Source organism: Cotesia typhae, unplaced genomic scaffold, assembly GCF_013202065.1.
Source record: "Cotesia typhae breed Kobodo isofemale line unplaced genomic scaffold, CoteBio_Ctyphae scaffold_13, whole genome shotgun sequence".
NCBI lineage: Eukaryota > Metazoa > Arthropoda > Insecta > Hymenoptera > Braconidae > Cotesia > Cotesia typhae.
This window is the reverse complement of record NW_027423774.1, coordinates 2,295,689-2,323,599: the sequence shown is the minus strand read 5'-3', so window position 1 is coordinate 2,323,599 and position 27,911 is coordinate 2,295,689. Positions and strand designations below refer to the sequence as shown.

General features: G+C 26.5%; 7 protein-coding genes across 8 annotated transcripts in view; 5 read left to right on the top strand and 2 right to left on the bottom strand.

Annotated features, from left to right (window-relative positions):
• Positions 1-5,026, top strand: part of Sdc (Syndecan) — a 53,919-nt gene extending 48,893 nt beyond the window's left edge. Inside the window, exon 5 of the mRNA XM_074253304.1 lies at positions 35-5,026. Within this exon, the coding sequence (XP_074109405.1) occupies positions 35-216 (182 nt within the window). The 3' untranslated portion in view covers positions 217-5,026. The remainder of the gene's footprint in view (positions 1-34) is intronic.
• Positions 5,027-5,172: 146 nt separating this feature from the next.
• Positions 5,173-6,729, top strand: LOC141534149 (RCC1 domain-containing protein 1). The gene is made up of 2 exons (XM_074253303.1): positions 5,173-5,477; positions 5,649-6,729. Exon 2 carries the CDS (start codon positions 5,674-5,676, stop codon positions 6,685-6,687), a length of 1,014 nt encoding a protein of 337 aa, XP_074109404.1. The 5' UTR covers positions 5,173-5,477; positions 5,649-5,673; the 3' UTR covers positions 6,688-6,729.
• A 70-nt stretch (positions 6,730-6,799) lies between these two features.
• LOC141534148 (acyl-coenzyme A oxidase 1) lies at positions 6,800-12,178 on the bottom strand. The gene is made up of 11 exons (XM_074253302.1): positions 11,970-12,178; positions 11,675-11,842; positions 9,888-10,047; positions 9,639-9,807; positions 9,164-9,287; positions 8,975-9,094; positions 8,597-8,882; positions 8,298-8,460; positions 7,872-8,215; positions 7,541-7,796; positions 6,800-7,212 (listed from the first exon to the last, which is right to left on the bottom strand). Exons 2-11 carry the CDS (start codon positions 11,790-11,792, stop codon positions 6,952-6,954), a joined length of 2,001 nt encoding a protein of 666 aa, XP_074109403.1. The 5' UTR covers positions 11,793-11,842; positions 11,970-12,178; the 3' UTR covers positions 6,800-6,951.
• A 745-nt stretch (positions 12,179-12,923) lies between these two features.
• On the top strand, positions 12,924-14,250 carry Rpl19 (ribosomal protein L19). Its single transcript, XM_074253292.1, has 4 exons — positions 12,924-12,979; positions 13,334-13,437; positions 13,567-13,730; positions 13,877-14,250. Exons 1-4 carry the CDS (start codon positions 12,975-12,977, stop codon positions 14,201-14,203), a joined length of 600 nt encoding a protein of 199 aa, XP_074109393.1. The 5' UTR covers positions 12,924-12,974; the 3' UTR covers positions 14,204-14,250.
• Positions 14,251-15,279: 1,029 nt separating this feature from the next.
• Positions 15,280-19,471, top strand: Eif2bdelta (eukaryotic translation initiation factor 2B subunit delta). Its single transcript, XM_074254240.1, has 5 exons — positions 15,280-15,306; positions 16,226-17,677; positions 17,772-17,899; positions 18,203-18,380; positions 18,515-19,471. The coding sequence occupies exons 1-5, from the start codon at positions 15,295-15,297 to the stop codon at positions 18,902-18,904; spliced, it is 2,160 nt and encodes a 719-aa protein (XP_074110341.1). The 5' UTR covers positions 15,280-15,294; the 3' UTR covers positions 18,905-19,471.
• Positions 19,472-22,563: 3,092 nt separating this feature from the next.
• Positions 22,564-24,239, top strand: Rabx6 (RAS oncogene family member RabX6). 2 transcript variants are annotated; one of them, XM_074254619.1, is made up of 4 exons: positions 22,564-22,811; positions 22,884-23,076; positions 23,158-23,402; positions 23,961-24,239. In XM_074254619.1, the coding sequence occupies exons 2-4, from the start codon at positions 22,897-22,899 to the stop codon at positions 24,154-24,156; spliced, it is 621 nt and encodes a 206-aa protein (XP_074110720.1). In that variant the 5' UTR covers positions 22,564-22,811; positions 22,884-22,896; the 3' UTR covers positions 24,157-24,239. The 2 variants fall into 2 exon arrangements, with proteins under 2 accessions (XP_074110720.1, XP_074110719.1); XM_074254618.1 differs by having other exon boundaries at positions 22,566-23,076.
• Positions 24,240-24,269: 30 nt separating this feature from the next.
• Nfs1 (Nfs1 cysteine desulfurase) lies at positions 24,270-27,217 on the bottom strand. Its single transcript, XM_074253310.1, has 10 exons — positions 27,102-27,217; positions 26,865-26,990; positions 26,711-26,790; positions 26,214-26,330; positions 25,989-26,126; positions 25,616-25,821; positions 25,241-25,520; positions 24,887-25,158; positions 24,672-24,761; positions 24,270-24,509 (listed from the first exon to the last, which is right to left on the bottom strand). The coding sequence occupies exons 2-10, from the start codon at positions 26,971-26,973 to the stop codon at positions 24,446-24,448; spliced, it is 1,356 nt and encodes a 451-aa protein (XP_074109411.1). The 5' UTR covers positions 26,974-26,990; positions 27,102-27,217; the 3' UTR covers positions 24,270-24,445.
• Positions 27,218-27,911: the final 694 nt, after the last annotated feature.

The following is a 27,911-nucleotide window of genomic DNA, read 5'->3' as shown; positions in this document are numbered from 1 at the left end:
ATGATGAATGATAAATTTTTTTTTTTAATTTCAGCCGTAATTGGTGGAGCAGTAGTCGGATTACTATGCGCAATATTAGTTGTTATGTTTATCGTATACAGAATGCGCAAAAAAGACGAAGGTTCATATGCCTTAGATGAACCAAGAAGATCACCAGCAGCTGCAGCGTATCCGAAGGCCGGAGCGCCACATCACAATCGTGAGTTTTACGCTTGAAATCCTCGTGCCAAGCTCTACTTGAACAATGATAACCGTTTGACCGAGTGAGAAGATACGATTTAATTAGAAAATAAATAAGTAAATTTAAAAAAAATATAAAAATACGTGAAAAATGACAAAAAAAAAATAAAATATCAACTAATAAGAGACGAACAAACAATTAATTGCTGATGGAATTTTTAAAGTCTTTAAAAGTCACAATTTTAAATTTTGAATTTTTTTTTTTTTTTTAAGACTCAAGCAATCGCAACGCTTTCGAATTTTTAATCTTCCATCTTTACTTTTAATCTTGTACTAAATAATTATTAATTATTAATTATTCTATTAATTGTCAGATAAATTATTACGTTATAGATATTTTTTAAGCTTGATTAAAAAAAAATTATGCATCATTTTTATTCTTGAATTTGCGTCATCGTGATCGACAAAAAAAAAATTCCAAATGCATTTACGTAAAAGCGTGAGAACATATTTAAGCTCGTGTTTGTCTGTATGTGTGCAAATCTGTAATGTTCGTAAGTGTGCGTGATAGTGCTATTTGTGTGCGTGTGTGTATAGTATTGAGAGGTTATAGAATAACTTGAATCTCTGATTAATTGTAATTTTTTTTTTTTTTTATTTTTTCTCGAGACTGAGAGATTGAAATTAAACACAGATTCTTTCTGAAGTTTCTGTAGGAATCATGTTTTTTTTAAACTATTTTTTGTACGTAATTATCATTAATTAATATGTTGGGCATGATTTTTCTCTCTGAAACAATCCGATAAATAACGTAATATAATTATAATTATTTAATTTCTCGCAATACAATTTTATTTGACTTGCAAAAATTTATTTTATCAATTTGTTAAAAAATGGCAGACTGGAAATTTTTGTCTTGTGAACAAAGTGTTGGTACCTAACCTTAAAATGAACAATGTAAATTTTTATCAATTATTTGCATATCATAATTAGTCAAATAATTATTTGTGTGTTTAAAAAATATTTTTAAAGGGTTAACTGCCAAACAATGTGCATTAATTTGTACAATTGGTCACATTGTTTGCTACTAACCTAAAAATTGGAACAAACTGTAAGAGTGCTGTTTTAAAATTGTTCATTAACTAATTACGCAGCTTTAATTGCGTACAGATAAATTAAATAGGAAATCAATTTATACTTCAAGTGCGTGCTTGATTTAATTACGACCAAGTAGCTAATAATTTACATTATTACGCAAACAAGCAATAGCAAATTTGTCGTAATTACCCAGGATACAAATTGTTTCAATTTTAATTAATTAACTCGCTATTAATGCTTAATACTGATTTATTAATTTAATATTTAGTTTTTTAAATATATAAATAGGTTTTTAAATTGTAAAAAAAAAAAAAAAATCACGCGAACAATCAATTTAACCTCTAAAGAGTTTGAAGCTATTGGTGACGTCACTATTAATCGAATAAATTCTTAGTCTGCCATATTGAAACAAAATTTGTTTACAGTTAAATTATTAATACAAATAACTGAAAAATAATATTATAAAAGGGATCACTGTAAAATTTTGTGATGGATTAATGAAGTAATGAAATATAAAAGAAAAATTAATTAATAATAAATAATGAAAAAAAAAGTAAGTAATCACAATTGTGCCCCTTGTTAATAAAAGTAGCGCACACAAGTCTTGATTGACTGAAACATACAATTTTTTGCCATATATTATTATATTTAAAAAAAAAAATTAGTAAGAGAGAATGTATGAAGTAAACGACGAATACAAGAGAGCATGCTAATTAAATTAATTATAAAGTATAAAAACTAATTAATTAATTGATTAAAAAAAATTATCTACGCCGGAATTTATAATTCCATAATTTATTATAATAATCGAATGCATTATTTATTCACATTACAATATATTGTATACATTATTTTTTATTACGCATTAATAATTATTATTATTAATTTCTTTTGCTTATACATGATCTTTGTTTGTTTTTTTTTTTTAACCAATTGTTAATCATTCCTTAGTCATTAATTGATATATCGTCCAATTAACCGGCAACTAATGAATAACACTTTTTTTTTTTTTTTTTTTTTTTTTTTCGATAAAAAAATTAAAAATATTTCATTAATAACTATATATATAAATATATAAATATAATGATAAATATTATATATTATTGATAAATATAAATAAATTAGTTAATAACAAAAGATGAATGATTAAATAACTAATTAAATTAATAATAATAATAATAAAAAACAACAAAAGCAAACGTGTCCATCATGGCATTTGACTTTTCTCAAACTTTGTATATCTAATTATTATTAATTACTATTAATATAATTATTATTATTGTGTAGAATTTTAATATTTAATCAATCGAGTAAATTAACACAGCTATTTGTAAATTCGAGACATTTTCTTACGATTGCAGGTATATTATGATCAATAAGTCGAGATTATCGATGCATTTTAAATATTTAAATGATAAATAATTATTATAAGTACTAAAGTTTATTTTATTTTATAATTTTTATTCACAAATTTTAATTGTAAATTTCAGTTTATAATCTTTTATTTTTAATATTTTTCACAGAGAAGACTAGCGTGGAACAAAGTATCCAAATTTTAGGTTATATTGACAGATTATTAAATTTTAATTGGTTAAACGATCAATTATTGTCAATAATTTTTAAAAAATGACGTCAATAAATTTATAAAAAAATTAATTTGAAGAAAAAAAATTTTTTTATTATTTATTGATTAATACAAATAAATTTTTTTTTTTATTTTATGAAGATAACTATGAAACAAATTAAAAAAAAAAAAAAAATGAACTAAATAAAAAAAACTTTACAGCATACATATTGAAATATATGTATATACATATATATATATATATATATATAAATACATAACAAACATAAAGCATGTAAAAGAGAGTAAATTTGAAGTATAAATAAAATAATAGATTTATGAGAAGAAATGAAGTCGAGCAAGAATAAGATAAAGTGATTAAACGGTGAAGAAAACGATTAATATCATACTAAAACTGCCATATTACAATTAAGATTATCCGGCATTTCGTCAAGAGTAAAAACATTTTGAAACTTTTAATAGCAAAAACAAATTAAAAAAAATAAAAAAACAAGTAACTCTCTGATGCTCAGCATTTATTCAATTGAATTAATAATTTTTTAACTGATTTATTTATTTATTGTACTCTTAATTATTTTGGCTATAATTAAGCATCTATTGGTTTTATTAAATAAGTTAATTACTATGTAAACCATGACAAATTCACAAAGCGTGAGCATTTAATGCAATTATCAAAAATTAATCCCAGTTAAAATTAACTAGGAACAAACAAAAGTTAATTAATCAAGTAACGGTTTAATTAATAAAATTACGTGCACATACTAAATTTATTTTTTTTTTTTTATTTTTCTTTTTGATCAATAAAATACAGTAAATATTTAATAAATATATCAAATTTTTACTTTTAATAAAATTTTTAAGAAACTAACAACATTTTGAAGTTATTGTTATCGAATAGTTTTGAAATTAATATCTGGCAGATCTATCTTGGAATTACGCGTAAAAATGGCTAACAACAATAACTTGCTGGTTATTCACATGGCGCATTAAAACAGAAAAAGTCCTTGAGTAAAACAAAATGTATTGATAAAAAAAAAAAAAAAAAAAAAAAACAAGAAATTGTCTACTTTTTAAAAGAAAAATAATTGTAATGAAATATTTTATAAGAGAATGTATTCATTAAATACTTATATACAGTAATGAAAATAATTATTTAAATAATCGAGGAAGTAAGTGGAAAAATAAACAAGAAAATTGCGAGGAAAAAATTTTGGAAATTATTATTATTATTATTATTATTATTATTATTAATTATGATTACATATTTAACAACTAATAATTTGTATTAATAATAAATAACTTACACGAAAAAAACAAGATGATACTGGATATCATCCCAGATTATACTGAATGAAAAAAAAATCTCAAATAGTAGCTAGTATAATCCAGATTATAATGAGTATAATCCAGATATCACCGAGTATAATCTGGGATGATAACCAGAGTCATCTTGTTCTTTCTGTGTAAATATTGTTTTTTTTTTTTTTTTTTTTTTTTTTTTTTTTTTATGTAAGTACTAAATTTTGATAAAACACGTATTTACATATATATGTATATATTTATCTCAATCGCACATCATATTTAAAAAAAATTACAAGTAAATACATATATACATGTATATGTACTTATTCGCACGAAAATAAAGATATTATTGACTTCTGTAATGATTTTTTATTTGTTATAAAAAATAATGAATATAAAATTTTTAAAAATATTAATAATTACTATAATTAGTTATAGATTATTGAATATTTTGCCGTTAATGAAGCTATGGATTTATTTACTGCGTAATGTAACTAACATGATTGTAACTCGTTGAAGTAATTACTTTTCTAATTCAACTAACAGAAGCTAGGATCCAGAGGATAAAAATATTATATTTGTATGAGAAAGAGTAATTTAAAGTAGTAAAGTATGAAAAAAAAAAAAGAAATGGAGTTCGTTGGGACTATGACAATGCTTTCGCGTTCGTACTAGAACGCTTGTACGTTAAACATGTTATGATTATTATTGATTAATTGATTTATTGACAAACAGAGGAATGAAATGAAGGAGAAGAAATGAATTAATAATAATTGCACTATATTAAATTAGTATGAATAACAATTATTGTATGTGGTCGCTCCTTTTCTGTAAATAAACACTGTAATGTATAAAAAATAATTATTTGAATTTTTATTGATGTCCTTTAAGAAGATCCAAGTATCCTCTTAGTTTAAAGAATTGCCATCCGTTGTCATCACAATCAATTTAGAAATTAAAAAAAATTCAATTTTTCAAAAATCATTTTTTTGTTGAATAAAATTTAAAAATTCTCTAATGACTGCTAAATTTAATGTCACTCCAAAATTTAAAAATTTTTTCAAATATCAAGGACTTACTAGTGTTTTCTTCAGTTGCCGCTAGGTTTCTCTTTCGCCGAATCCATATATCATCAAATTATCATATCTACCATCATTCATGATTTCATGACCAATAATTCCGACATACGTGAGTTTTAAAAATAAATTACTGTTATTTTCTTCATATAATATAATCACAGGAAACATTTCTTCTTTCTCTATTATTGCAATTATTTTACCATTTTTCTCCGTTTTACAGTATGTCACTGAAGGTGACATAAATAAAAATTTTTTTAGATATTTGTAGCTATTAAATTATTAAAAAAAAATTTCACATGTAAAAATTAATAAAAATTTTTAGAAGCATTTTTTTATTGTAATTGATCTATTAAAAAAATTTTTTAAATTAACAGCTGACTGCTAACTTCAGTATTATTTTACAGTTAACTTTCCAACATAACCTCAACAATGTTTTTCTACGCCGGGTTCAACGTGAGTCCGAAAATTACATGCAGTGACAATGACCGTCCAATAATTGACAACTTCAGTGAAGTTAAAATTAACAATCTATCAAACATAACCCTCGGCTGGAATTATTTTTTAGTTTGGAAGGAAGATTCAGTATTTATCTCCGAAAAATACATAAATAACTGTGAAGAAAAAAAATTGTCGATACCTACCAGCCCGTTGACAAAATTTTCCAGCGCTGTCACTGGAAAATCCTCAATTACTTTAATTTCCAAGGACAATAAAATATGGCAGTATAAATTGTACAGCGACAAATGGAACAAAGTAGCTAACTTCACTGCTAAAGACGAGTTCATTTTAAAAATCGACGGAACAAATGAAAATATTTGCGCCTTAACAAATTACGGAAGAATTTACAATATTCCGATTCTTCTTGAAATGCCGACAGGAAACGAATCAAAATATATTGATATGGTGTGCGGGTTTGAACACACCTTGGTGTTGACGAACAATGGTGAAGTTTATTCGTTTGGCGGGGGCAGCAGAGGCCAACTAGGTCACAATGATCTAGAAAACTCGGATGAACCTCTATTAATCGAAGCATTGGCTGGCTTGAAGGCTGTCAAAGTAGCAGCTGGAGGGTGGCACAGTGCCGTTATTACTTCCGACAAGGATTTGTACACTTGGGGTTGGAATACCAACGGGGAACTCGGGTTAATTGGCTCTGAGAAAGTCATTGCAGTTCCTACTATTGTAGATTTTTACAACGAAAAGGAAGAAAGAGTTGAAGAAAATGTCAATGTAACAGATGTAGCATGCGGTAATAATTTTACAATTTGCCAAACAGATGACGGTCAACTTTGGGGGTGTGGGTCCAATAAATACGGCCAGCTAGGCCTCTCTCAATCATCAATTATGAGTACGGATAAATTTGTCCGATTAAATCCCAAGTTTAATTGTAAAAACATCCATTATTTTAACTGTCGGGAATGGAGTACAATTATTAACATTTAATAATTGAATAATTTTAATAAAAAAAAAAATTAATTTTATTAATTGAATGTTTTTTTTTTTTTTTTATTATTATCAAACAATTATAAAAACTATAACCTCAATAATTGAGCAACATTTTATATCAGTAATAGTAATAATTGAAAATTAAAACATTTTATAAATCTATTTTTTAATCTATAACATTCTCCACCATTGTTAAAAGGCACGATAAAAAATAGAGTATTTGGATAGGTAATTGTAATCATAATAAGTAATAACAATTTTTTATAAATTGCTTTTTAGAAAAGGCTTCAAGTCGGAGTGGAATGATTCGTTAACGCTGGTTTGATTCAATGGAGACTTCATCGCTTCGGTGAATAATCTTTCGTAGACGTTGCCGTCGTAAGCGCCGAGAGCTGAGTCTAATATTTCGTCTCTGATGTCGAAGCCGTCGACTAAACCAACGGCGTTTATTCTTATTGACTGGAAAAGTTCTTCAAGGCGGTTTTGGAGAGCCGGTACATCTTCTGCTTTCAAGCATGAAAACTGAAAATAATTATGTATTTTATTAAATACATAATAAAAATCCTATTTTTTTTTTCTAAGTCCAAAAAAATATTTTTTTTTTTTGAGAACCGACGTATTTTTATATGAAACGTGTAGAAATTCAAAAAAAAATTTTTCTTTAAGCTAAAAATTTTTTTCGACTTAGAAAAAAATACAGAATTTTTATTATACGCCTTTATGGCATCTGGAACGCGATATATCAAAAATTTCAAAAAGAGATAAAATAGAAATTTCATCCAAAAACATGAGAGTCAAAATTTTTTCCAACTTTTGAAGACAAAAAATCATCGAAATTTTCAACACTTACTCTTAAAAAGTCACCAAGTCGTTGTAAAACCCAGTAAACAGCATACATTTCACACAATTCTCTTAATACATTATGTAACTCCTTGGAAATATTCGTCAAGCTTTTGATCCACTCAGCGAATCTTAATACCAAAAATGCGCGACAATGAGCCTCAGCAGCTTGTACTAATTCAATACTTGTATGATTCCAGGCATCTTCTGGACTCTCACCCTTGCGCATTCTCCTGTCAATATTTTCTGTCGCTGTACGAATTTTTCTATACAAAAAAAAAAACAATTTTAAATAAAAAAATAAATACAATTTAAAAAAATCTGAATAACTAAACAACTACCCAGCAGCAGCAGATTGATGAGCGATAATAATACAAGTCAGTGTATTTTTCCATGGTCGTCGCTTGCCGCCTTTCGCCAACACAGATAGATATTTAACAGTAGGAGTCAGCGGATCACCAGCAAGCGCCTGCTTGCAAGCTTTTACCAGATACCGCGCGGTCTGTAATAACATAACGGTGTTTTCGCCTTCGTAGGTACAGATCGCCGTTACTAAACTGTAAGTCCCGGGTAAATTACTTGCGTCCATGTATCCATGACCGCCGCAAGCTAGACGCAGTTGTTCGACTCCCATAGCTGCATCTGATGAGGCGACTGCTTTCAAGCAGCACGTCAGTGCATGCAACTGGAATATTTTTTCTTTATTATCTAAATTATCACTTGCGAACTTATAAGCTATAAATTTATTAATAATATTATCAAATTACCTCAGGCAATCTTTCCAACTCTCCTTGATGTAATTCAGCAGATACATTGTTGTACATTTCCCATATCCAGTCGGCAGACAGCATAAATGAAAAACACGACGCCAAGTGGGGGAATAATTTATATTGTTGCGTTACAAAATCTATTATTTGACACTCTCCTGCACTATTTAAAAAATTATTGGTGATAATTTTTAAAAAATTAATTTGTATAATTAAGAGACTGAGGGCCAATTTTTCAATCCAGGATAAAATTTTATCCAACGATTTAAATTATCAATATTTTATTATTTAAAACTTACTCTGCTTTTATTTGACTCTGTCTACGCACAGCGCTGTAACGTATCGCGATGGTAACAGCTTTCGACAAAAATCTCGCAGTATCGCGTACCAATAACACGCGGACAAACATCATCGTTCCATAGGTAAGTTTGTCTGTGGCCGGTTTCACGTACGTTCCATCTTCCAGGACTTGTGCGTTTTTCATCAGCATGTTTTCCCGAGGTATTCTCACCCTATCAAAGCCCAAAAATCCATTATTGGTAGCATTCATTCCCAACTTTGTGCCTATTTCACCAATTTTTATTCCTGTAAAAAAGTTTATTTTCTTGCAAGTGTTAAAAACTCTTATCTCAAAATTTATAATTTATAAGATAAAATAAAAAATAAAAATATTTTACCAGGTAGTGGCTCATGTGTTTCTTCATCTCTCAATTGAACAATAAACGGGTGAATTCCTCGGCAAATACCTTGGGTATGCAATTGCGCCACCACCACTGCATAATTCGCCGTGTGACCAACTAATAGAAAAAAAATTATTTTTTAACAATTATCATTTATATTTTATGTCAAAAATAATTAATACTTACGACCACCGGGCCACCATTTATAAGATGTACGTGTTGGACTGTGTAAAATAAACTCACAAGTATCTGGATCATAAGTTGCGGTTGTTTCTAGTCCCCTAATAAATGTTCCATGGCCCAATTCAGTCTGGAAAAATTTTTTATGCTATTTATTAATGTTATCAATTATTTGTCAAGTCCTGAAGTTGACATCAATTTTTAATTTAGATTTAATTACATAGTGAGTGTTTATAATCGATTTATTGATTGCTTGAAGTAATGAGGTTTGAGCGAATATTTCTTTAGGCAATGAAATTGTGCATGTAATTATTGCTTCACTATGTACTTAAAAATTTTTCTTATCTTGTTATGGATGTAAAATAATTTTTTATTGAAGTATAATAATTTTAATTTAAAAAAAAAATACCAAACATTCAATTAAAAAATTAAACAGTTTACTAAAAAAATTATTTAATATAATTGACGATAAAAATTGTACCTGTGCATATGTGCCGATTATACTACACGTCCATGCACGACTTATCCAATAACCCTGCTGTTCAATCGTTCCTTGTCCCATGATTGTCGGTATGAACATCACATAGTGAAGAGTCAGTGGATTCCCATCTTTAAAAAGCGCTGCTCCCAGCATACCGCCTAATACATGTCTATATTTTTTTAAAAATAATAATAAATGTTCAGAAATAAATAAATTAATGAATTATTTAAAAAGAAGAAAAATACTCACGTATACAAATCAATTTCTCCTTTACCCTGATCTTGTAATTGTTTAACTTTGCGTAATACAACGCAACCTTTTCTGATGGCATCTTCGTAAAGTTCTTTGTGACTTTTATAACTATTTGGAATTTTATCTTTCAATTCTGGATCGCTGAGAAAATATTTTTCTGTAATAAAAAATTTAATTATTATTTTTTTTTAGACTTATTAATTTTGCTGAAGTATGAAATCTACATTTATTTCGGCTGCCTAATGGCCTTTTTTTTTAATTTAATAAAATAGTAAAAATTGAATTTTTTATTATTTTTTGCGTAACTTTAAAAAAATTTAACATGTAAATTCAAGATGATTAATGGCAATAAAAAATTAAATTATTCCGTTATAAATACTTAGCAACACTAAAATACCATACGTGAAAAAATTATAGTGTATAATTTAAAATTGCTCAACGTAATACTTTAGACTCTGAATAGAGACAAAAAATATCCGAGCAGAAAACTGGTAAACCCGTTCTCGTGAAATAACACTCCTTATAGAAGCAGTAAAATGTTAATCACTGTTTAGTGATTATTAATTAAAAATAAATCCTTGTTTATACAAAAAAATGGCTTGAAGGTGATAAGTTCAAATTTTATATTTTAGCTATTGCACACATTGATTAGTGTTATTAATTATTTATCTATTGAGTTAAAAATATCTAATGAACTAGGTTTTAAAAGTTCAGAAGATAATATTTTTTACATACACTTTGTTACACATTTGAGCCCATATTAATATTTATTATCGTCTTTAAGAATTCTTGATTAGATTACTATGTTCGTGTCGTATTTCAGTAATAAAAACAATGTTATCGATACATTAAACTTGAACAAATTTTTTATTGTTTCAAAGTGACCAGCGCATAATTTTTATAAAAAATTTTATGAAGAAACAATTACCTTCATTTTTTTGCTTGTAGTTACAAAAAATTGTAAAAAAAAAATTCTAACAATTTATTTTCAGGGTTTGAATGCCAGAAAAAAAAAAAAAAAAAAAAACTAATCAAACTTTCTATTTTTATACAGCAAAATTAAAGAATATAGATCTGATAAAAATTGAAATTAAAAAATAAACTTCTATTGATATTTCAGAAAAATTAAAAAAAAATTTTTTTTTATTGAAAAAATGATTACAAAACAATAAAAAAAAATTTTATTTATAAAAAACTTGATAAACTGTAATTGCAATTTAAAAAAAAAATTTTTTAGTTCTAATTTAATAATTAAAAAAAATCAAAAAATTAAAAACGTCGGCTCTAAAAATTTTCAGTAATAATTTTCTTTAATTTTTAGATGCGGAATTTTATTATTAAATTTTTTTCATAACAATTTAATTGTTATAAAATACGAGAATTAATTTAGCAGATATTTGTTAATTTTTAGAATTTTTAAACAAATAAATTATGGCAAAAATAAATAACAAAAAAAAAAAAAATAGACATCTAGAAATTTTAAAAAATTATTAAAGCAATTTTTTAAAAATATTTTTTCAGAAAAGATTTGTTTGTTGAATAAAATAAAAAAATTATCAAGTGGCTGCTAACTTTCATGTCATTTATAAAATTCTACAAAATTTCTAACGTCTGTCAACTCCAGTGTTATAAAAAAAAACTTAGTCATTAATTGAAGTACGAGTAATTGATAATTAGAATTGTAAATCACCCGTCAACAAACGTCAATTAAAATTCTAACTTTGACTTCACATAAAAAAAAAAAAGTATAACTTTCAATTCAGCAATTAAAAAATAAAAATCACCTCTCTCATGACGGATCGCAGTTTTCTCCGCATTGCCATCCAGCAGATGCGTAAGTTCAATTGGCTTAAAAGTACAATTATTTCTCTCGCGTTGCAAATCCTGGTTCACTTCTGTCATATTGCAATCGAAAATTCAAATTAATAAGCAGTAAAATTCGAACATACAATCTGCAATTAATTATTTAAATTAAACAATGTTGAAGAACACAACTGACAAGTTAAAGTACTAAAACAATACTGAATTAAAAACAACAAAAAATGATAAAAACTTTCACTTTGTTTTTACAGTAAATACATTTGAAAGTACTGGCAATCATTGCAGTTGCCAGCCGACTGATGACTGATGACGTTCCGCCAATAGCAATCGCAAACGATGTATAATTTCTCCGCACATCAAGGACTTAATTATTCATCTGCTGTCTCACTCTTTTTTTTCTGTCATACTGACAACTGAAACTGACATTACTCGTTGTAATTATTTTTTTTTCTTGTGTATTTTGTTTACGTCAACCTCTCAGCGCAATGATACTGAAGTTAGCAGTCAGCTGTCAATTTAAAAAATTTTTTTAACAAATTAATTACAATAAAAAAATTCTAAAAATTTTTACTTGTAATTTTTTTTAATAAAATTTTTTTTTAATAATTTAATTGCTGTAAAATTCTAAAAAAATTATAAATATCTGTCAACTTCAGTGTTATTGAGCGCAAAGTGTCTAAATTGCATGACACTGAAGTTGGCAAACATTAAAAATTATTTTAAAATTTTATAATAATGCAATTATTATAAAAAAATTTAATTAAAAAATTCTACATGTCAAAATTAATAAAAATTACAAGTGAAAATTTTTAAAAGCATTCTTTTTTTTGTAATTGATTTATTAAAAAATTTTTAAAATTAACAGCAGACTGCTAACTTCAGTATTATTTATTAAATTACTGCAATTTGCAATTAAACTTACCAATTATCACCAATCAATAAAAATGCGGGAGACAAAGTTCGAGTTTTTTTGACAGGTGGCAGCACGTGTCAATTTCTTGAAAATAGCTGCAGGAAATTAGTCAACAATAATTTAAATAATTTAACATTAATTATTAACTAACAATTAAATAATATTCTAATTACTATCAAAAATAATAAAAAAAAAAAATTAATTTTTTTTTAGAAAAATTTTTTGGGTCAAGTAAGTGTTTAAAAAAAAAATTAACAACTATTTTGACCACGCGAATATCAAACGTATTCTTACTGCCACTGCGGTAACCTCTTTTCCATTGGAACCCGTGGGCCAAGAGTCTGGTTATCATGAGGTAATGCTTAATTTATTGATAATTAATTAATTATTAACAATTAGATGCATAAAAAATGTCTCAGACATATCAGCTGTCATTCTTAATGCAAAAAAGTAAAAAGTTTTCAGCAACTACTGTGAAAAAAAATTATATTGTCACATTAAGTGATTGTTTTCTTACGATCACATGGCCGAGAAATTATTTATTTTTTTTTTTCACCACTTATGTGTGAATTATTATCCGAAAATTGCCTAAGTTTTATTTTTTTTATTTTTGGAGAATATTAATTTTGATAGTACAAGCGTAAAATCATTAATTTGATGAGGATATAATTAAAAAGAAATTATAACCTAACTTTACTATTTTTTTCAGTCTCAAGCTCCAAAAACGTCTCGCCGCATCGGTGATGCGATGTGGTAAAAAGAAAGTATGGTTGGATCCTAATGAAATAAATGAAATCTCCAACACCAACTCCCGTAAGTTTTTTTTTTTATTTATATTTTTTAGTTGACTATTTTTAATAACCGAAATTCGATAATTGTAACCGATATTAACAAAAAGTCCACTAATAAGTGTTTTATACTTTTTATAATTTTTTTTTATAGGCCAAAACATCCGAAAATTGATCAAGGATGGTTTGATCATCAAAAAACCCGTAGCTGTACACTCCCGTGCCCGTGTACGTAAAAACCAAGAAGCCAGACGTAAAGGTCGTCACTGTGGTTTTGGTAAAAGAAAGGGTACAGCTAACGCGCGTACACCACAGAAGGTAAATTATTTAATTATGAAATTTTATTTAATTTTCTAGTTCATAAATTCCATAAATAATTGAAAAAAAAATATATTTATTGAAAAGTAAATTTATATTGAAGTAGCAAAAGCTCAAAGTATTAATGTTGATTATTTTTTCACCAGGAATTATGGGTCCAACGTATGCGAGTACTTCGTCGTCTCTTGAAAAAATACCGCGAGACAAAGAAAATTGACAGACATCTGTACCACCTTCTGTACATGAAGGCCAAGGGTAACGTGTTCAAGAACAAGCGTGTTCTTATGGAGTATATCCACAAGAAGAAGGCCGAGAAGGCACGTACGGAGATGCTTTCTGACCAAGCCGAAGCCCGTCGTACCAAGGTACGTGAAGCCCGCAAGCGGCGTGCTGAGAGAATCGCAGCCAAGAAACAGGAGCTTTTGCAATCTTACCAACGCGAAGACGAAGCCGCTGCTGCGCAAAAGAAATAAATTTCATATTCTTTGTTTAAATAAATAAAAAATCATAATTTACAGTGGATCTTTCTCATTATTTTTATTCCTCCTTTTTTACAAGATTAATATAATTTATTATTTAAACAAAATAATTGTTTTTATTACACAATTATTTTTAGATGTCATCATACTGAAATCTGATGTGAAAATTAAGTGAGCTGACATCTAAAAAATTTAAGAATTTTTTTTTATTGAAAAAATTATTACAAAATAATTTCATTTGTGAAAAACTTGAATTTTTTTTAAAATATTGTTTCATTATAATTTAATGAATGAAAAATAATCAAAAAATTAAAAACGTCGGCTAACTTTAGTGCCATAAGTCTGACAACTTTTCACAAATTTCTTTTGGACAAATAAATTATAAAAAAAAAATACTTGGAAAATTTTATTGTTTTATACACTTGAAAATTTTATGATATTAAATTTAGCTGTCACAATTTTTTTAAATTTTCTTTAACAAATAAATTATAGCAAAAAAAAATTATTTAAAAAATAGACTCGTAGAAATTTTAATAAATTAAAAATGCAATTTTTTAAAAATATATTTTTTTTTTTACTTGATAATTATTTAAATAATAATAAAAGGGGGCGTTCATACAAACTATACACATATATATTTTACACGCGGTATATATCTATAGGTTATACATCCATATGTTTGCAGAATATGTTGTAATGTAAGCAAAAGTTTTCGAATAGTCCAACATAGCATCGGGAATACTAAAAGAATTTTTTAATAAATTATTAACTACAAAAAAAAGCGAATAAGTTCTAAATCAGGTAATTACTGAAAGTTATTATTTTTTGGAATTGGTAATTATTTAATGAACTATTTTCTTGAAAGAAAAATAAAATGAAAGTTTTTCTAACCTATTTAACATTGAAATATTTTTACACAGCTATAAATATAAAATATATATTGTCTCTCTTGAAATAAAAAAAAAATTTGCATTATCGATAATACTTTATGAAGTCTATTAATAATTAATAATTATTTGATATTTATATTTATATTAAATGGAAAATTTTTATAATAGGATCTTATCGTTGATATTCGTGTGGGAATGGCTGATAAGGTACTAAATCTCTGAAAAATTTCAGTATTTTTTTACCTTTCATTTTTTCATCCATTTTTAATTTTTTTTTAATCCAGCATGAATCATTTTTTTATTAAATTAACATTGATTTAATTACAAACTTTCAATTTATATTTTCTTTTTTTATATAATTGCAATTGGTTTTATTAATTGTTTAATAATTTATCTTTTTTTTTTTTTAGTTTTAGAAATAACAGTATAGCTGACATTTTTATTTATTTATTATTTTTCAGAGCTACTTTATTTATTGAAAAAAAATTATAATAGTGACAGCTAACTTTAATGACATTTTGGCAGGCCAAAAACCACCAAAATTTGTGAAAATGAAGTTAGCCATTTCAAATTTTTATAAATTTTTTTTTGAAAAAATTTCAATCAAAAAATTAAAAAAAAAAATTATCACATGTAAAAAACTTGAAAAACTATAAGTGGAATTTTTTTAAATATCTTTTTAGTTGTAATTTAATTAATAAAAAAAAAATCAAAAATTTTTAGACGTCTGCTAATTTCAGTGTAATCAAAATTTTCGGTAAAATTCAACTTTTTTTTTAAAAACGCCCCCATTTTGTCAATTTTTGATTTTTTTTCAACCGTGGGTCATCGTAAGGACATTATCTTCTAGTTTAAAAAAAATTTTTTTTTTTTTTTTTGGTTTTCAAATTTTTTAAATTTTTGTAATAATTTTTCTAATAAGAAACATCATAAAAAATGTTCAGATGTTTACTAAATTAATTCTCATTTAATTTAGTACTTAATTTTTTTTTTTATATAATTAAAAAATTTTATTTCTTCAGTAATAAAAAAAAAGTTCTCTGTACTGTCGTTTAAAAAAATACAAATACTAATAAATAACTAGATTATAAAAATAAATAACTAACAACCAAAATTTATTTTTTAGTTAATCGACGAGAAAAAGCCTAAATTAACACGATCTCATGCTCGCCATCTCCGTCGCAAACGTTTGCTAATAGCACGGAAAGAAGCTCTGAAAAAAAAAGTAACTATCGAGTTCATCGATAAAAATAATTCAGCATTAACATCACCACAGCCAGAAATTGAATCTCAGGAGGGTGAAACTTTAACTTCTAACAATTTAACAAAATCAAAAGCGCGCCGCTTGCGCAGAAAAAGCAAAAAGGACAACAACGACGAGTTGGAAAATAAAAAAAATTTAGAGTTAATAGAAATAGACACTCAAAAAAATTATAGTAATATTTTGATAATTAACACTAACAGTGATAACAAAAGTATTAATGTTAATGATTCATTGTCTGATAAAAATGAACCAGTCAATGATGTGTCCCTGGTGAGTATGAATATTAATGAGGACAAAAATAATAGGACGAATGAAATAGGCAATATTGATGATATTGATTATAAAATAACAATTAATAAAATGAATAACGAGACAAGTAAGACACGTGAGCAGATAAAAGCCGAGAGGGAAGCTAAAAAATTAGCTAAAGCTGCTTCCAAAAGCAAAAAAAGCAAAGTCACAGCTGATGGTAGTGATGATAAGAACAAAGCAAGTGTGAGTGATGGGCGCTCATCTGTCAGTGATCAACAAGATCAATTAACAACAGACACTACCGATTTTAGTCATTCTCTAAAAACGATGCCGACTGACATTGAGTCGTTGAATGACCAAGTGAAAAATATGATAATTGACGACCGCAAGAGTGAGTCTAAAGCAAGCAGAAAAGAAACTCCAGCTTTAGCTTCAGTTTCAGTTACAAATGACAACAATATCGACAATGAAAAAATTGCTAAGAGTAAATCAGAGTTACGCGCTGAAAGACGCGCAAAACAAGAAGCGCAACGTGCGGCTAAAGAATTGGAAAAGAGTCAGAAAATAAAATCCAAAGTCTCGGATAAAGTTGTTACTCAGGGTAAAAAAGTAGAAGCTAGTGAAACGATTCCTGTTGCGAGAACCAAGGAAGAAGAAGCCGCGAAGAAGGTTGTGAAAAAGGTAACGGGGTCTGGGGTAATTAATCATGAGATGAATTTGTTTAAGCACTTGTATCATGCAAGAGAGCAGTGTCATGTTGATGTACCGGTGGTTAACTCTCACTTGCATCCAGCGATTGTCAGACTTGGGGTCCAGTACAAAGATAAAGTTATTGTAGGCAGCAACGCGAGGTGCGTTGCTTTTTTGTCGGCGCTTAAGCAACTCATTTGCGACTACGAGAGACCGAGCCAGGCTGATTTCACTCGCGGGTTGGAGAGTGCTTTTCAGGAGTCTATGGCGTACTTACATTACTGCAGACCTCTGGCTGTTTCGATGCAGAATGCTTTGAAGCATATCAAGTGGAAGATGAATCAGTTGTCCAGAAATCTTTCTGATGATACGGTATTTTGATTTTTTTTTTTTTTTTTTTTTTTTTTTTTTTTTTTTTTTATGTAATTTGTCATGTTGAAATTTTTATTTTTTTTTTTTTTTTTAGGCGAAAAGCAAGTTGGCCAGTGCAATCGATACTTATATTCAAGAACAAATAATGCTGGCTGATGAAGCTATTTCAATGACGATACGGACCAAAATTTCTAACGGCGATGTTATTTTGACTTATGGATAGTAAGTTTTTTTTTTTCTTTTTTTTCCTCTCGAATTGAAAAATATATTTATTTTTATTTATTTTATTTTATTTATTTACTTCTGGGTACATTACACCTATTTATAGAAACCAGAAAAAAAAAGAAAATACAAAAATTACACATACTTTTTATGAAAATTAATTTAGCAGATATTTGATAATTTTAAGAATTTTTGTATCAAATAAATTATGCCAAAAAAAATTGACATGTAGAAATTTTATAAAATTAAAAATGCAATTTTTTTTTTTTAATTATTATTAAATTTTATTGCATTGAATTTTAGCTCGTCGTTGATTCAAAAAATTCTGTGTGATGCCTACGATGCTGGTCTCAAATTTCGGGTGATAATTGCTGATGGAAGACCTTGGCTTGAAGGCAGAGGATTGCTAAGAAGACTTGCTAAACATGGAGTTGAATGTTCTTACATACTAATTAATGCTCTTAGTTTTATAATGCCTGGCGTGAGTATTCCATCTATATTATTACGAGAATAAGCAAAATTTTGTGGCCAGTGAAAAATTGATAAAAAAAAATTTTGTTGGCAAAAAAAAATTAAATTGACAATTAATGTAATGTGCTTCTCTTTTTTTTGTAGGTAAATAAAGTATTCCTCGGAGCTCATGCAATATTAGCCAACGGAGCTGTAATGTCACGCGCAGGAACCGCACAAGTTGCTTTGATGGCCAAAGCATTTAATGTTCCTGTCTTAGTGGCCTGCGAAACGCACAAAAGCTGTGAGCGCGTACAAACAGACTCGATTGTTTACAATGAAATTGGTGATGCTGATGAATTGCAGTCGAATATTATCGGCAGCAACAAAAAGTCTGCGTTAGCTAACTGGCGAGCTAAAAAAACATTGAACTTATTAAATATTATTTACGACGTTACTCCTGCCGATCTTGTTACTGCTGTCGTTACCGAGCTTGCTATTTTGCCTTGTACCAGTGTTCCTGTTATTTTAAGAATAAAACCCTCGGAAATTTAACTGGTGGTATTTTTTGAGTCATCATGAGTTACTCATACATCAGTGACAAATGTGAAAACTGAATTATATTTAATATAATTAATAAATAAAATTCTAACTGTACTATACTATATATAAATGTATGTATTTATATCGATTGCTTGGTTGTATATTGGAGTATATTAATCGGAAATTTTTAATAAATACATTTTTAAGTCATAAAATTTATTTAAATATATTTTAGCTATAATAATTAAGGGAGTATTATGATTTATGAGCATGAATTTCAGGTAATTTTTTGAAGTGCCGTAAAAAAAAAGCAATCAATTTTGCTTCAAAAAAAATTACCTCAAATTCATGACCATAATACCCCCTTAATGAAATTTATAAATAGAATAAATGAAAAAAAAAATTTTTTTTCAATTGTAATCAGATCATAAAATATTTCAATTTTCTTTTTTATCAATTTATATTATAATATAATTTTATTTATTTGTAATAATTCTGTATAAAATTATTTTTCTTTTTTAGCAGGAGCTTTGTATTTTAATATTCTATTTTTAATATATTTTATCATAATTATTTTTTCCAACTGAGTCAAACCAAGAACTTTACTAATTTTTTCTACGCATGATGCAATATCATTATAATTATGAACAGTATCTTTTTCATAAGCATTTACTACTTCTATTATTTTATCATATTTTTCCGGTTGTTCTTTTTTGTACTTCTTCAAGTAATTATTGCGTAATAATTCTTTTTTGAATGCTTTAATACCAATAGTCATCGTGTAATCACTTTGTTTTACTCTTTTAGGAATTAATTAGTTTTTTTTTGTTGGTTTGAATGTACGGACTTTTCTTCTTAACTAATATAAAGCGTTAAATTTTAAAACAAATTATTTTTAATCTAATTTTTTTCTCTTCTAATAAAAGGTGAAATAAAATATAAAATTATTCATTGTTTTTTGCGATTTTCTTCTTCTTTTTAGCGATTTCTACAACCTCAGAAGTGGAAATATCATCTTCACTATCTTCATTATAATCGTTATTATTGTCTTCATCATTGCCACCGAGCAAGAATGCATAGGACGAATTCATGACGAATGAGGTTGCCAAAGCGACGCCGTTTATATACAACATGTACATAAGAATTACGATAATAAGAATCACTATGAAGTCAACGCGAAGAAGACATAAACCGATCAGTGATACCAGAACGAAAAGAAGATTTTCATTAACTTTTTCGTTGGAATTTTTCGACTCTTTGTCAGATTTTTTTTCCGAAGATGGAATTAATGACAGCAATGATTTCATCATTTTTAATTCGAAATGTGAGCTAGTCTTTTTATATTGCACGGAGTTTCCTTCTACCTACAAGAAAAGTTCATATTAATATTTTGTTCAAATCTTTTACAGCTAATTAAAAATTCCAATTGATTTAAAGTCATTATTTACCATTAGACATTTGTAAATTAATTGTAAATACAAATTTTACATCATTCATATTGATTTCTGTGAAAAATTGATATAAAATAATTATTGTCTTTTAATTACTATCAATATGTAATGTGTAATAATTTCTTCTGTGGGGACTCTTTCTTTTACTTGACTTTAAAATGCATCAAGTTTGGCTCTTTTAATTATTTGAAAATAAAAAAAGGAGGAAATTTTAAATGTACATGGTAAGAACAAGATTACACTGTATATCATCCTAGATTATATCAAGTAAAAAAAATTTCAGATAGTAACTATTATAATCCAGATTATAATGTATATAATCCAGATATCACGCAGTATAATCTGAATTTTTTTGGCTACTATCTGAAATTTTTTTTCACCACTTAGTATAATCTCGGATTACCTAAAAATACAATTAAAAAAATATTTTTAATTAATTATAAAATTGAGTTTTATTCAAAAATAATAAATTAAAATTTTTAATTTTACTCAAATACTTTTAGAAAAATTTTAATCAAATACTTTTAGAAAAATTAAAAGACAAAATTTGACGTGTATAAAATTTTAAAAATTCTATGTGCAATTTTTAAAAAGTGTTTTTTTACGTATAATTTTTATTAATTCAAAAATAATCAAAAATTGTCTCCTAATTTTAGTATCATTTCTTTTGTCAATAATTAATTTTTAAAGTAAAATTTTATTTATATTATATATTAAATAGTTTATAAAAATTTTTAATTGCAAATATTTCTGGTATTTCATTAAATTTTTAAAAGTAATTCTTAAGTATTAATTAAAAAAAAAAAAAAAATAATACAAAATTGAGATTTAATTTAATCAAAAATATGAATTATTCCAAAATTTTTTCAAAGATTTTTATTCAATTAATGTCATAACTGTCATTGCATATTTTTTTAATAAAATAAGTAAAATAAATTTTTTTTTTATTTTAAATTAGCAAAAGAAATTATTTCTCAATTTCACTGATTTTCTTTTTCTTCTTAGGAATTTCTTCAATATCATTTTCGGGTTGTTCATTATCGGTATCGGTATCCATATCATCATCAGCATCATTTTCATTTTTTTCATCGTCGTCGCCAAACAAACATGAAAATGACGAATTTTTTATCAATGTTGTCGCCAAACTAATTGAGTTTATGTACAGCATGTACACAAGAACTATGATAATTAGTATAACAACAAAACTAACCCGCAGAAGACACAGACCGATCAGCGATGTCAAAACGAATAGAAGATTTTCGTTTATTTTATTATTCGACTCGGAAGCTTCAATTTTAGACGCAGGTATTTTGTCTGACGGTGGTATGAGTGAAATAAATGATTTCATCATTTTTAATTTTTCTTTTTTATAAAATTAGTTATGCGAAATGGAAAAGACTTTTTTAACTTTACTCCAGGGAGCTTCCTTCTACTTTACAAAGAACTGTATATTAATGTTTTATTAAAATTTTTAAGATTAAATTGATAGTTTCAATTCATTTCAAGTATCTATTTATCACGAGACATTTATTAATTTATTGTAAAAATCAATTTTGCACAATAAATCGAATAAAGCGTTCAATTATTAATCTCATTTAATTAGTCTATAAATTTTATATTTAATATTTAATTTATTTAAAAAATTTATGACATTTATAAATTTGTAGTATTTTCTGTAAGAAATTTTATTTTTTATTTCATATATTTTATATTTTATAAATTATAACTAAAAAATATTTTTTAAGAATTGTACTTACAATTTTTAAATATTTTTACATATGAAAACTTTTTTATTATTTTTTAAATAAAAAAAATTCTAAAAATTTTTAAATGTCAGCTAACAATTTTCATTTATTCTAGACAAAATTTTGTGAAAGTAAATTTCTTTATTTTTTGTTCAATTTTTATGATCTACATTACAAAAAAAAATGGAAAAAAAATTAACATGTAGACTGTAAAAAGTTCTAAAATTATTAAAATTTGCTATTTAATAAAAAAAAAAAAAAAAATAAAAACAACTAATTTTTATCAAAAATTAAAAAACTAAAAATTTTATATTCATAAAATTACATAAACATTTTAGCGCTACTATTTATTAGCTACAGAGTTTTCGAGAAACTCAGTATGATCTAAGTATTAATTATCAGCGGACGTATTTTAAATATCTCTAATAAATAATTTATTAATTACTATTGTATTTATCACACAATAATTTTTTAAAATTATTTTCTCAGTAGCCACGTGAAAAAATTTAAATTATCATTCATATTTTTTACTGATTTTTTTAACACAAATTACCAATTATAGGGAATGATAATAACGATTGTGTCATAGAACATCGAAAGAGAAGACCAGAGAAATAATAATAAAAAACAAATCGGAGTTAAATGTAAACAATCAATAAAAAATTTAAATAAAAAACATTGACAAGCATTAAAGATATTTTTAATAAAATTTTTTAAATAATCGTGAGTTTTTAAACAACCAGTAATGAGTAATTATAAAATAATAATTTAATTAAATTTAAAAATTTAAAATAGTTAAATAAATAAAATGGCAACTGTTAAAGTAACTGAGCAAAAGGTTATTTTGTGTGGCGAATATGGTGTGGGAAAAACCTCTATTTTTCGAAGGTTCGCTAACAACAGTTTTGTAACAAGTACTGACAGAAAATCTACTCTTGGACTTGATAACATTGACAAAGACTATATTGTCGACGATCGACGTATCAAAGTAATTTATATTTTATTTTATTGATTTAATTTAATATTACAAGTATGAATTCATCAATTAGCATAAATAATATTTTTTTAGCTCCAATTATGGGACACGGGAGGCATGGAAAGAGTTGCATCGGTTACCTCAAGTTATTATAAATTCGCAGAAGCTGCTATTCTAGTATTCGCCCTTGATAATGCAACCTCATTTCATCTTTTATCGCAACATTTACTTGATATAGTCACTTACGCTGAAAACGCTAAAATATTTTTATGTGGTAATAAAAATGATATCGAAACTAATGATCCTCTTGTTACTGATACTGAGATGGAACAATTCTGGTTTGTTTATTATTTACTATTCAAGTCTTTCATTATTTATCTATAATGGATATTAAATGTCTGCTAATTTTAGTATTATTTTTTTTAGTAGATTTATTGATGAATTTTTTAAAACGAAAAAGAAAAATTATTTCTCTTAAATTATATAATTTAATATAGAAGAATAAATTTTCTACAAAAGGTTTCATTTATTAAAAAATTTATAAATAACACTTTCATAACTCTTGCAAATACTTTAACTTTGTAGGTCAAATTAAAATTTTTTTCGAATTTGAGCTGATATCTTTAAAAACGTCAATAGTTAAAAAAGTACAGTGAAATTTAATAAAAGTCATTATTTAATAAAGCAAAATTTTATTCATTTATAATTCACAAGTCTTGAATTAATGAAGCTAGTTTTGATTAATTAACTAATACATCAATTAATTGAATTAAAAAAAATTAAAAATTTTATCAATGTCAAAAGCTCAGAATTAAATTTTTATTGATTGAAATTATTAAAAGCGATGTAATTAATTGCTAAGAAATATAATAAATAAAATAATAAAATTTTTTCAGTGAACAATGTCATAATTTAATATCAGCGACTTACAAAACGTCATGTAAAACCGGAGAAGGTATAAATGAAATGTTCGAAGACATAGCTCAACATTTGGTGGAAGCCAATAGATCAAAGATGGGCTTACATGACATGGACGACCACTTCAAAATTTCGCACGTCGATGAAGCCAACGATCCGTCATGCTTGTGCTAATTTACAACGAATAAAACATATATATAAATTTAATCTCGGTTATGAATTTACAACGCGTTTTTTTTTTTTTTTTTTTTTTTTTTTACCTAGAAACTAATACGTAACACAATAACTCACTTTAAAAGTATTTTTATTTACGAAAACAAGGAATGAATAACAATTTTCGTTTACAAATTTACAATTTACATTCTTAAGCATTTTGAGATAATTTTGAGAATCCTTGGTGCAGGCTTTTTTTTTTTATTTAAATAAAAAGCCATAATTTTTAAGATAACTTAAAGTAAAAAACTTAATGCTGAGTCCACTTGATTGTCTTTAAGTCGATTCCATCCTGAACCATCTCCCAAAGTGGGCTGTAACAAAAATTTACGCTACTATTAATATTAATTTATGATTATTAATATTTTTTAAATAATTGAATTAGTAAATTAACTAAACATATTTTGTAATAAATTAACTTAATTTAATAAAACATTACCTCAGTAAAATTTGTTAATTTTTTTTTAATTTATTACCTCATATCTCGAAGACGTTTTACATGACGAATTGTACTCTCAGCAGTGTAATCAATTTCTTCGAGGGTCGTAAATCTACCGATGCCAAATCTAATAAAATATATATTATTAATTATATTATTATTATTTACGAAAAAAAAGAAAAAAAAAAAAAAAAAAAAAATCTTCAATAAAATAAAAATGAATGATAATAATAAATAAAAATTCCAACAAACCTAATACTCGAGTGTGCTAAATCTTCGGAAGCGCCAATAGCTCTCAAGACATAACTGGGCTCTAAACTGGCACTCGTGCAAGCAGAACCGCTGCTCAGAGCAATATCTTTCAGTGCCATCAACAAAGACTCTCCTTCAACGTACGCGAAAGAAAAATTAACACATCCTGGGTACCAAGCAACCGGGTCACCGTTCCGTATTACTTGAGGTAAATTTGAAGATATCTTCTCGATTAAATGATTTGCAAGATGTGTTATATGTTTCTTATCATACTGAAATCAAGAAACACTTTTAATTAACTCATTAACTACTTAATTATTTAATGATAACAATAAAAAATGAATGTTTACTAACTTCCATTTCATTTTTAGACAATTCACAAGCGGCACCGAATCCCACAACCAACGGAGTAGGTACAGTACCACTTCTCATGCCTCGTTCCTGTCCTCCGCCACTTTGGATCGGTTCTATACGAACTCTGGGTCTTCTTCTTACGTACAGAGCACCGACACCCTTAGGACCATATATTTTGTGGCCGCTCATCGACATTAGGTCAATGTTCATCGCTTGCACATCTATTGGAATTTTTCCCACCGCTTGGGCTGCATCTGTGTGGAAAAATACTTTCTTTTGTCTAGAAAACGAGAATTTTTAATGTAATATTAATAAAAATAATAAATTTTTCTGTAATTAATAAATAAAAAAATTATTTGTGAAAAATAAAATTACCGACAAATTTTTCCTATTTCTTCGACAGGTTGTCGGACTCCGATTTCATTATTCACAGTCATTACCGATACGAGAGAGGTGTCAGGTCTTATTGATGATTCTAATTGCTTCAAGTCAATTAAGCCGTTTGAGTTAACAGATAGATATGTTACGTCGAATCCTTCAGCTTGAAGTGCTCGACATGAATCTAATACACACTTGTGTTCCTAAATAAATAAAAAACAATTAATTAAATTGTTAAACGGAAGATTTAGACAACTATTTGTCTCTATAGGGATTATATGTACAACTATATGTGTATTTTTATGAAATAAATAGACAAAATAAAAATAAAATAAATAAACATAAATAATTGTAAATGAAGTGTACTTACTGTTTGAGTCGTCACAATGTGCTTTTTCTTGGCTTTATAAAATCTAACAACTCCTTTTACAGAAATGTTATTGCACTCAGTAGCACCGGATGTGAAAATTATTTCCTTTTTATCTGCGTTTATTAAATCGGCTACTTGCTGTAGTAATTTTTAATCAAATTAATTTTGTTAACATTGAATATTTTTTTTTTATTCATTATTATTATTATTAATTGGAGTAATTACCTGACGGGCATGTTCAACAGCTGCTTCAGACTCCCAGCCATACATATGTGTCCGTGAATGAGGATTACCATGGTACGATGTTAGGTATGGCATCATTTTATCCAGTACTCTTGGATCCTTAATAAATAAATATATTATTAGGAAAAATAATATTTAAAGTAATCATTTATCTTAAAAAAAAAAAAATATTGCAGATATTTAATTAAATTTAGCCTTTACTACAATTTAATTGTATAATTATTTTTAAAAATTGAACTTGATGTTTTTCTATCAAAGGAAGAAAAAATTTTATTCAGCTGTAAATTTTAATAAATTAATTACAATAAAAAAATGCTTCTAAAAATTTTCACTTGTAATTTTTATTAATTTTAAAATGTGAAAATTCTTAATAAAATTTTTTTTTAATAATTTAATTGCTATAAAATTCAAAAAAAAATTTTAAATATCTGTCAACTTTAGTGTTATTATAATAATAAAAAATATTTATTATTAGATACCATAGGTGTTGTCGCCTGTGCATCAAGATAAAGAGATCGCCCTTCTGCAGGACCTCTTTTATACTCATCAGTAATTGGAGCTACAAATAAATAAATAAATTTATTATTTTAACAATTATCAATAATAATAATAAAAAATAAATAAAGTAATTACATTCAAATTCGGAGACATCAGAACGCTGTCGAACAGTGCGTAATATTGGGCAACAGTCTTTGACACGCTGAAGAGCTGTCACCAAAGTCCTTGACGGACGTAGCATCATTTATTTGCTGTTAATTTCTGCGACAGTAAAATATGCTAATTATTTGATACTTTATTTAGTAAAAAATTAATCGGTGTACCGCTAAACGCATGGACACTTGTGTTTAACTTTATTAACCTCTTACTTACTTTACTCTGTTTTTCTCTTTTTTCTTTTCAGTTCTCACTTCACTCGCTTTACTCGCAATCACAAGTCATAACACTGATAACAGGAATGTGAAATATAATTATTTGCCTTACCGCCCGTGGTCAGTGAAAGTAGTTTATTTTTTACGCCAAAGGTGGCAGCACATTTAAATTAAATGGTCCGGGCTCAAGGAATTGAAAATAAAAATATGATTTATGGGAAGAAAAGTTAAAAAATTATTTGCAAACTTTTTAATATTTTTTTTTAATAGTACTAAATTTTTTTCTCACAGAAAAATTGATTTTATCTACCAAATTTTCTGGGTGTAGTCAAAACACATTAAAACTAGAAAAAAAATTGAATCTTTCAATAATTAATTATAAAAATAGTTGTTTTAATTTTTGTCTCACTAAAATTTGTTCGTAATTTATTCTGTGCTATATTTTACCGGTAGAAAAAAAAGTGATTAAATGAAAATTAATAAAAAAAGAGTTTATCAACAATTGAACAAAGGTTGTTCTTCCTCATGCCATTTTAAACTGTACCTTTGTCTCAACGTACATCCGTATAAATATTCATAGCTCGCGAACTGTATTTGATTAGATAATACTGTTGTCTATTTTACACACAACAATAATCGGATAATGTGATAGAAGAACAAAATTATTGAATTTATCCAGGAAGCTTCCAGATTATTTTCCCATAATTTCGTTTATCGGTACAGCGGAGTTTTGAAAAATTTAAAACCTAAAAAGTAACCGTTGTGGGAATTTTTATGACGACCGTTATTCAAGATCTTCATCTCTTACTTG

Coding starts and splice junctions, on each gene's coding strand:
- LOC141534149 (XM_074253303.1), top strand. CDS start 5,674: ATGTTTTTCTACGCCGGGTTCAACGTGAGTCCGAAAATTACATGCAGT.
- LOC141534148 (XM_074253302.1), bottom strand. CDS start 11,792: ATGACAGAAGTGAACCAGGATTTGCAACGCGAGAGAAATAATTGTACT. Junction 8,883..8,974: donor AACACATGAGCCACTACCTG/GTAAAATATTTT, acceptor ACTTTTTTACAG/GAATAAAAATTGGTGAAATA. Junction 7,213..7,540: donor GACTTGGTGACTTTTTAAGA/GTAAGTGTTGAA, acceptor AATTATTTTCAG/TTTTCATGCTTGAAAGCAGA.
- Rpl19 (XM_074253292.1), top strand. Junction 13,438..13,566: donor AATCTCCAACACCAACTCCC/GTAAGTTTTTTT, acceptor TTTTTTTTATAG/GCCAAAACATCCGAAAATTG. Junction 13,731..13,876: donor ACGCGCGTACACCACAGAAG/GTAAATTATTTA, acceptor TTTTTTCACCAG/GAATTATGGGTCCAACGTAT.
- Eif2bdelta (XM_074254240.1), top strand. Junction 17,678..17,771: donor GAAATCTTTCTGATGATACG/GTATTTTGATTT, acceptor TTTTTTTTTTAG/GCGAAAAGCAAGTTGGCCAG. Junction 17,900..18,202: donor GTTATTTTGACTTATGGATA/GTAAGTTTTTTT, acceptor ATTGAATTTTAG/CTCGTCGTTGATTCAAAAAA.
- Rabx6 (XM_074254619.1), top strand. CDS start 22,897: ATGGCAACTGTTAAAGTAACTGAGCAAAAGGTTATTTTGTGTGGCGAA. Junction 23,077..23,157: donor TCGACGATCGACGTATCAAA/GTAATTTATATT, acceptor ATATTTTTTTAG/CTCCAATTATGGGACACGGG. Junction 23,403..23,960: donor ACTGAGATGGAACAATTCTG/GTTTGTTTATTA, acceptor AAATTTTTTCAG/TGAACAATGTCATAATTTAA.
- Nfs1 (XM_074253310.1), bottom strand. CDS start 26,973: ATGATGCTACGTCCGTCAAGGACTTTGGTGACAGCTCTTCAGCGTGTC. Junction 25,822..25,988: donor ACATTGTGACGACTCAAACA/GTAAGTACACTT, acceptor TTATTTATTTAG/GAACACAAGTGTGTATTAGA. Junction 25,159..25,240: donor TGTCTAAAAATGAAATGGAA/GTTAGTAAACAT, acceptor TCTTGATTTCAG/TATGATAAGAAACATATAAC.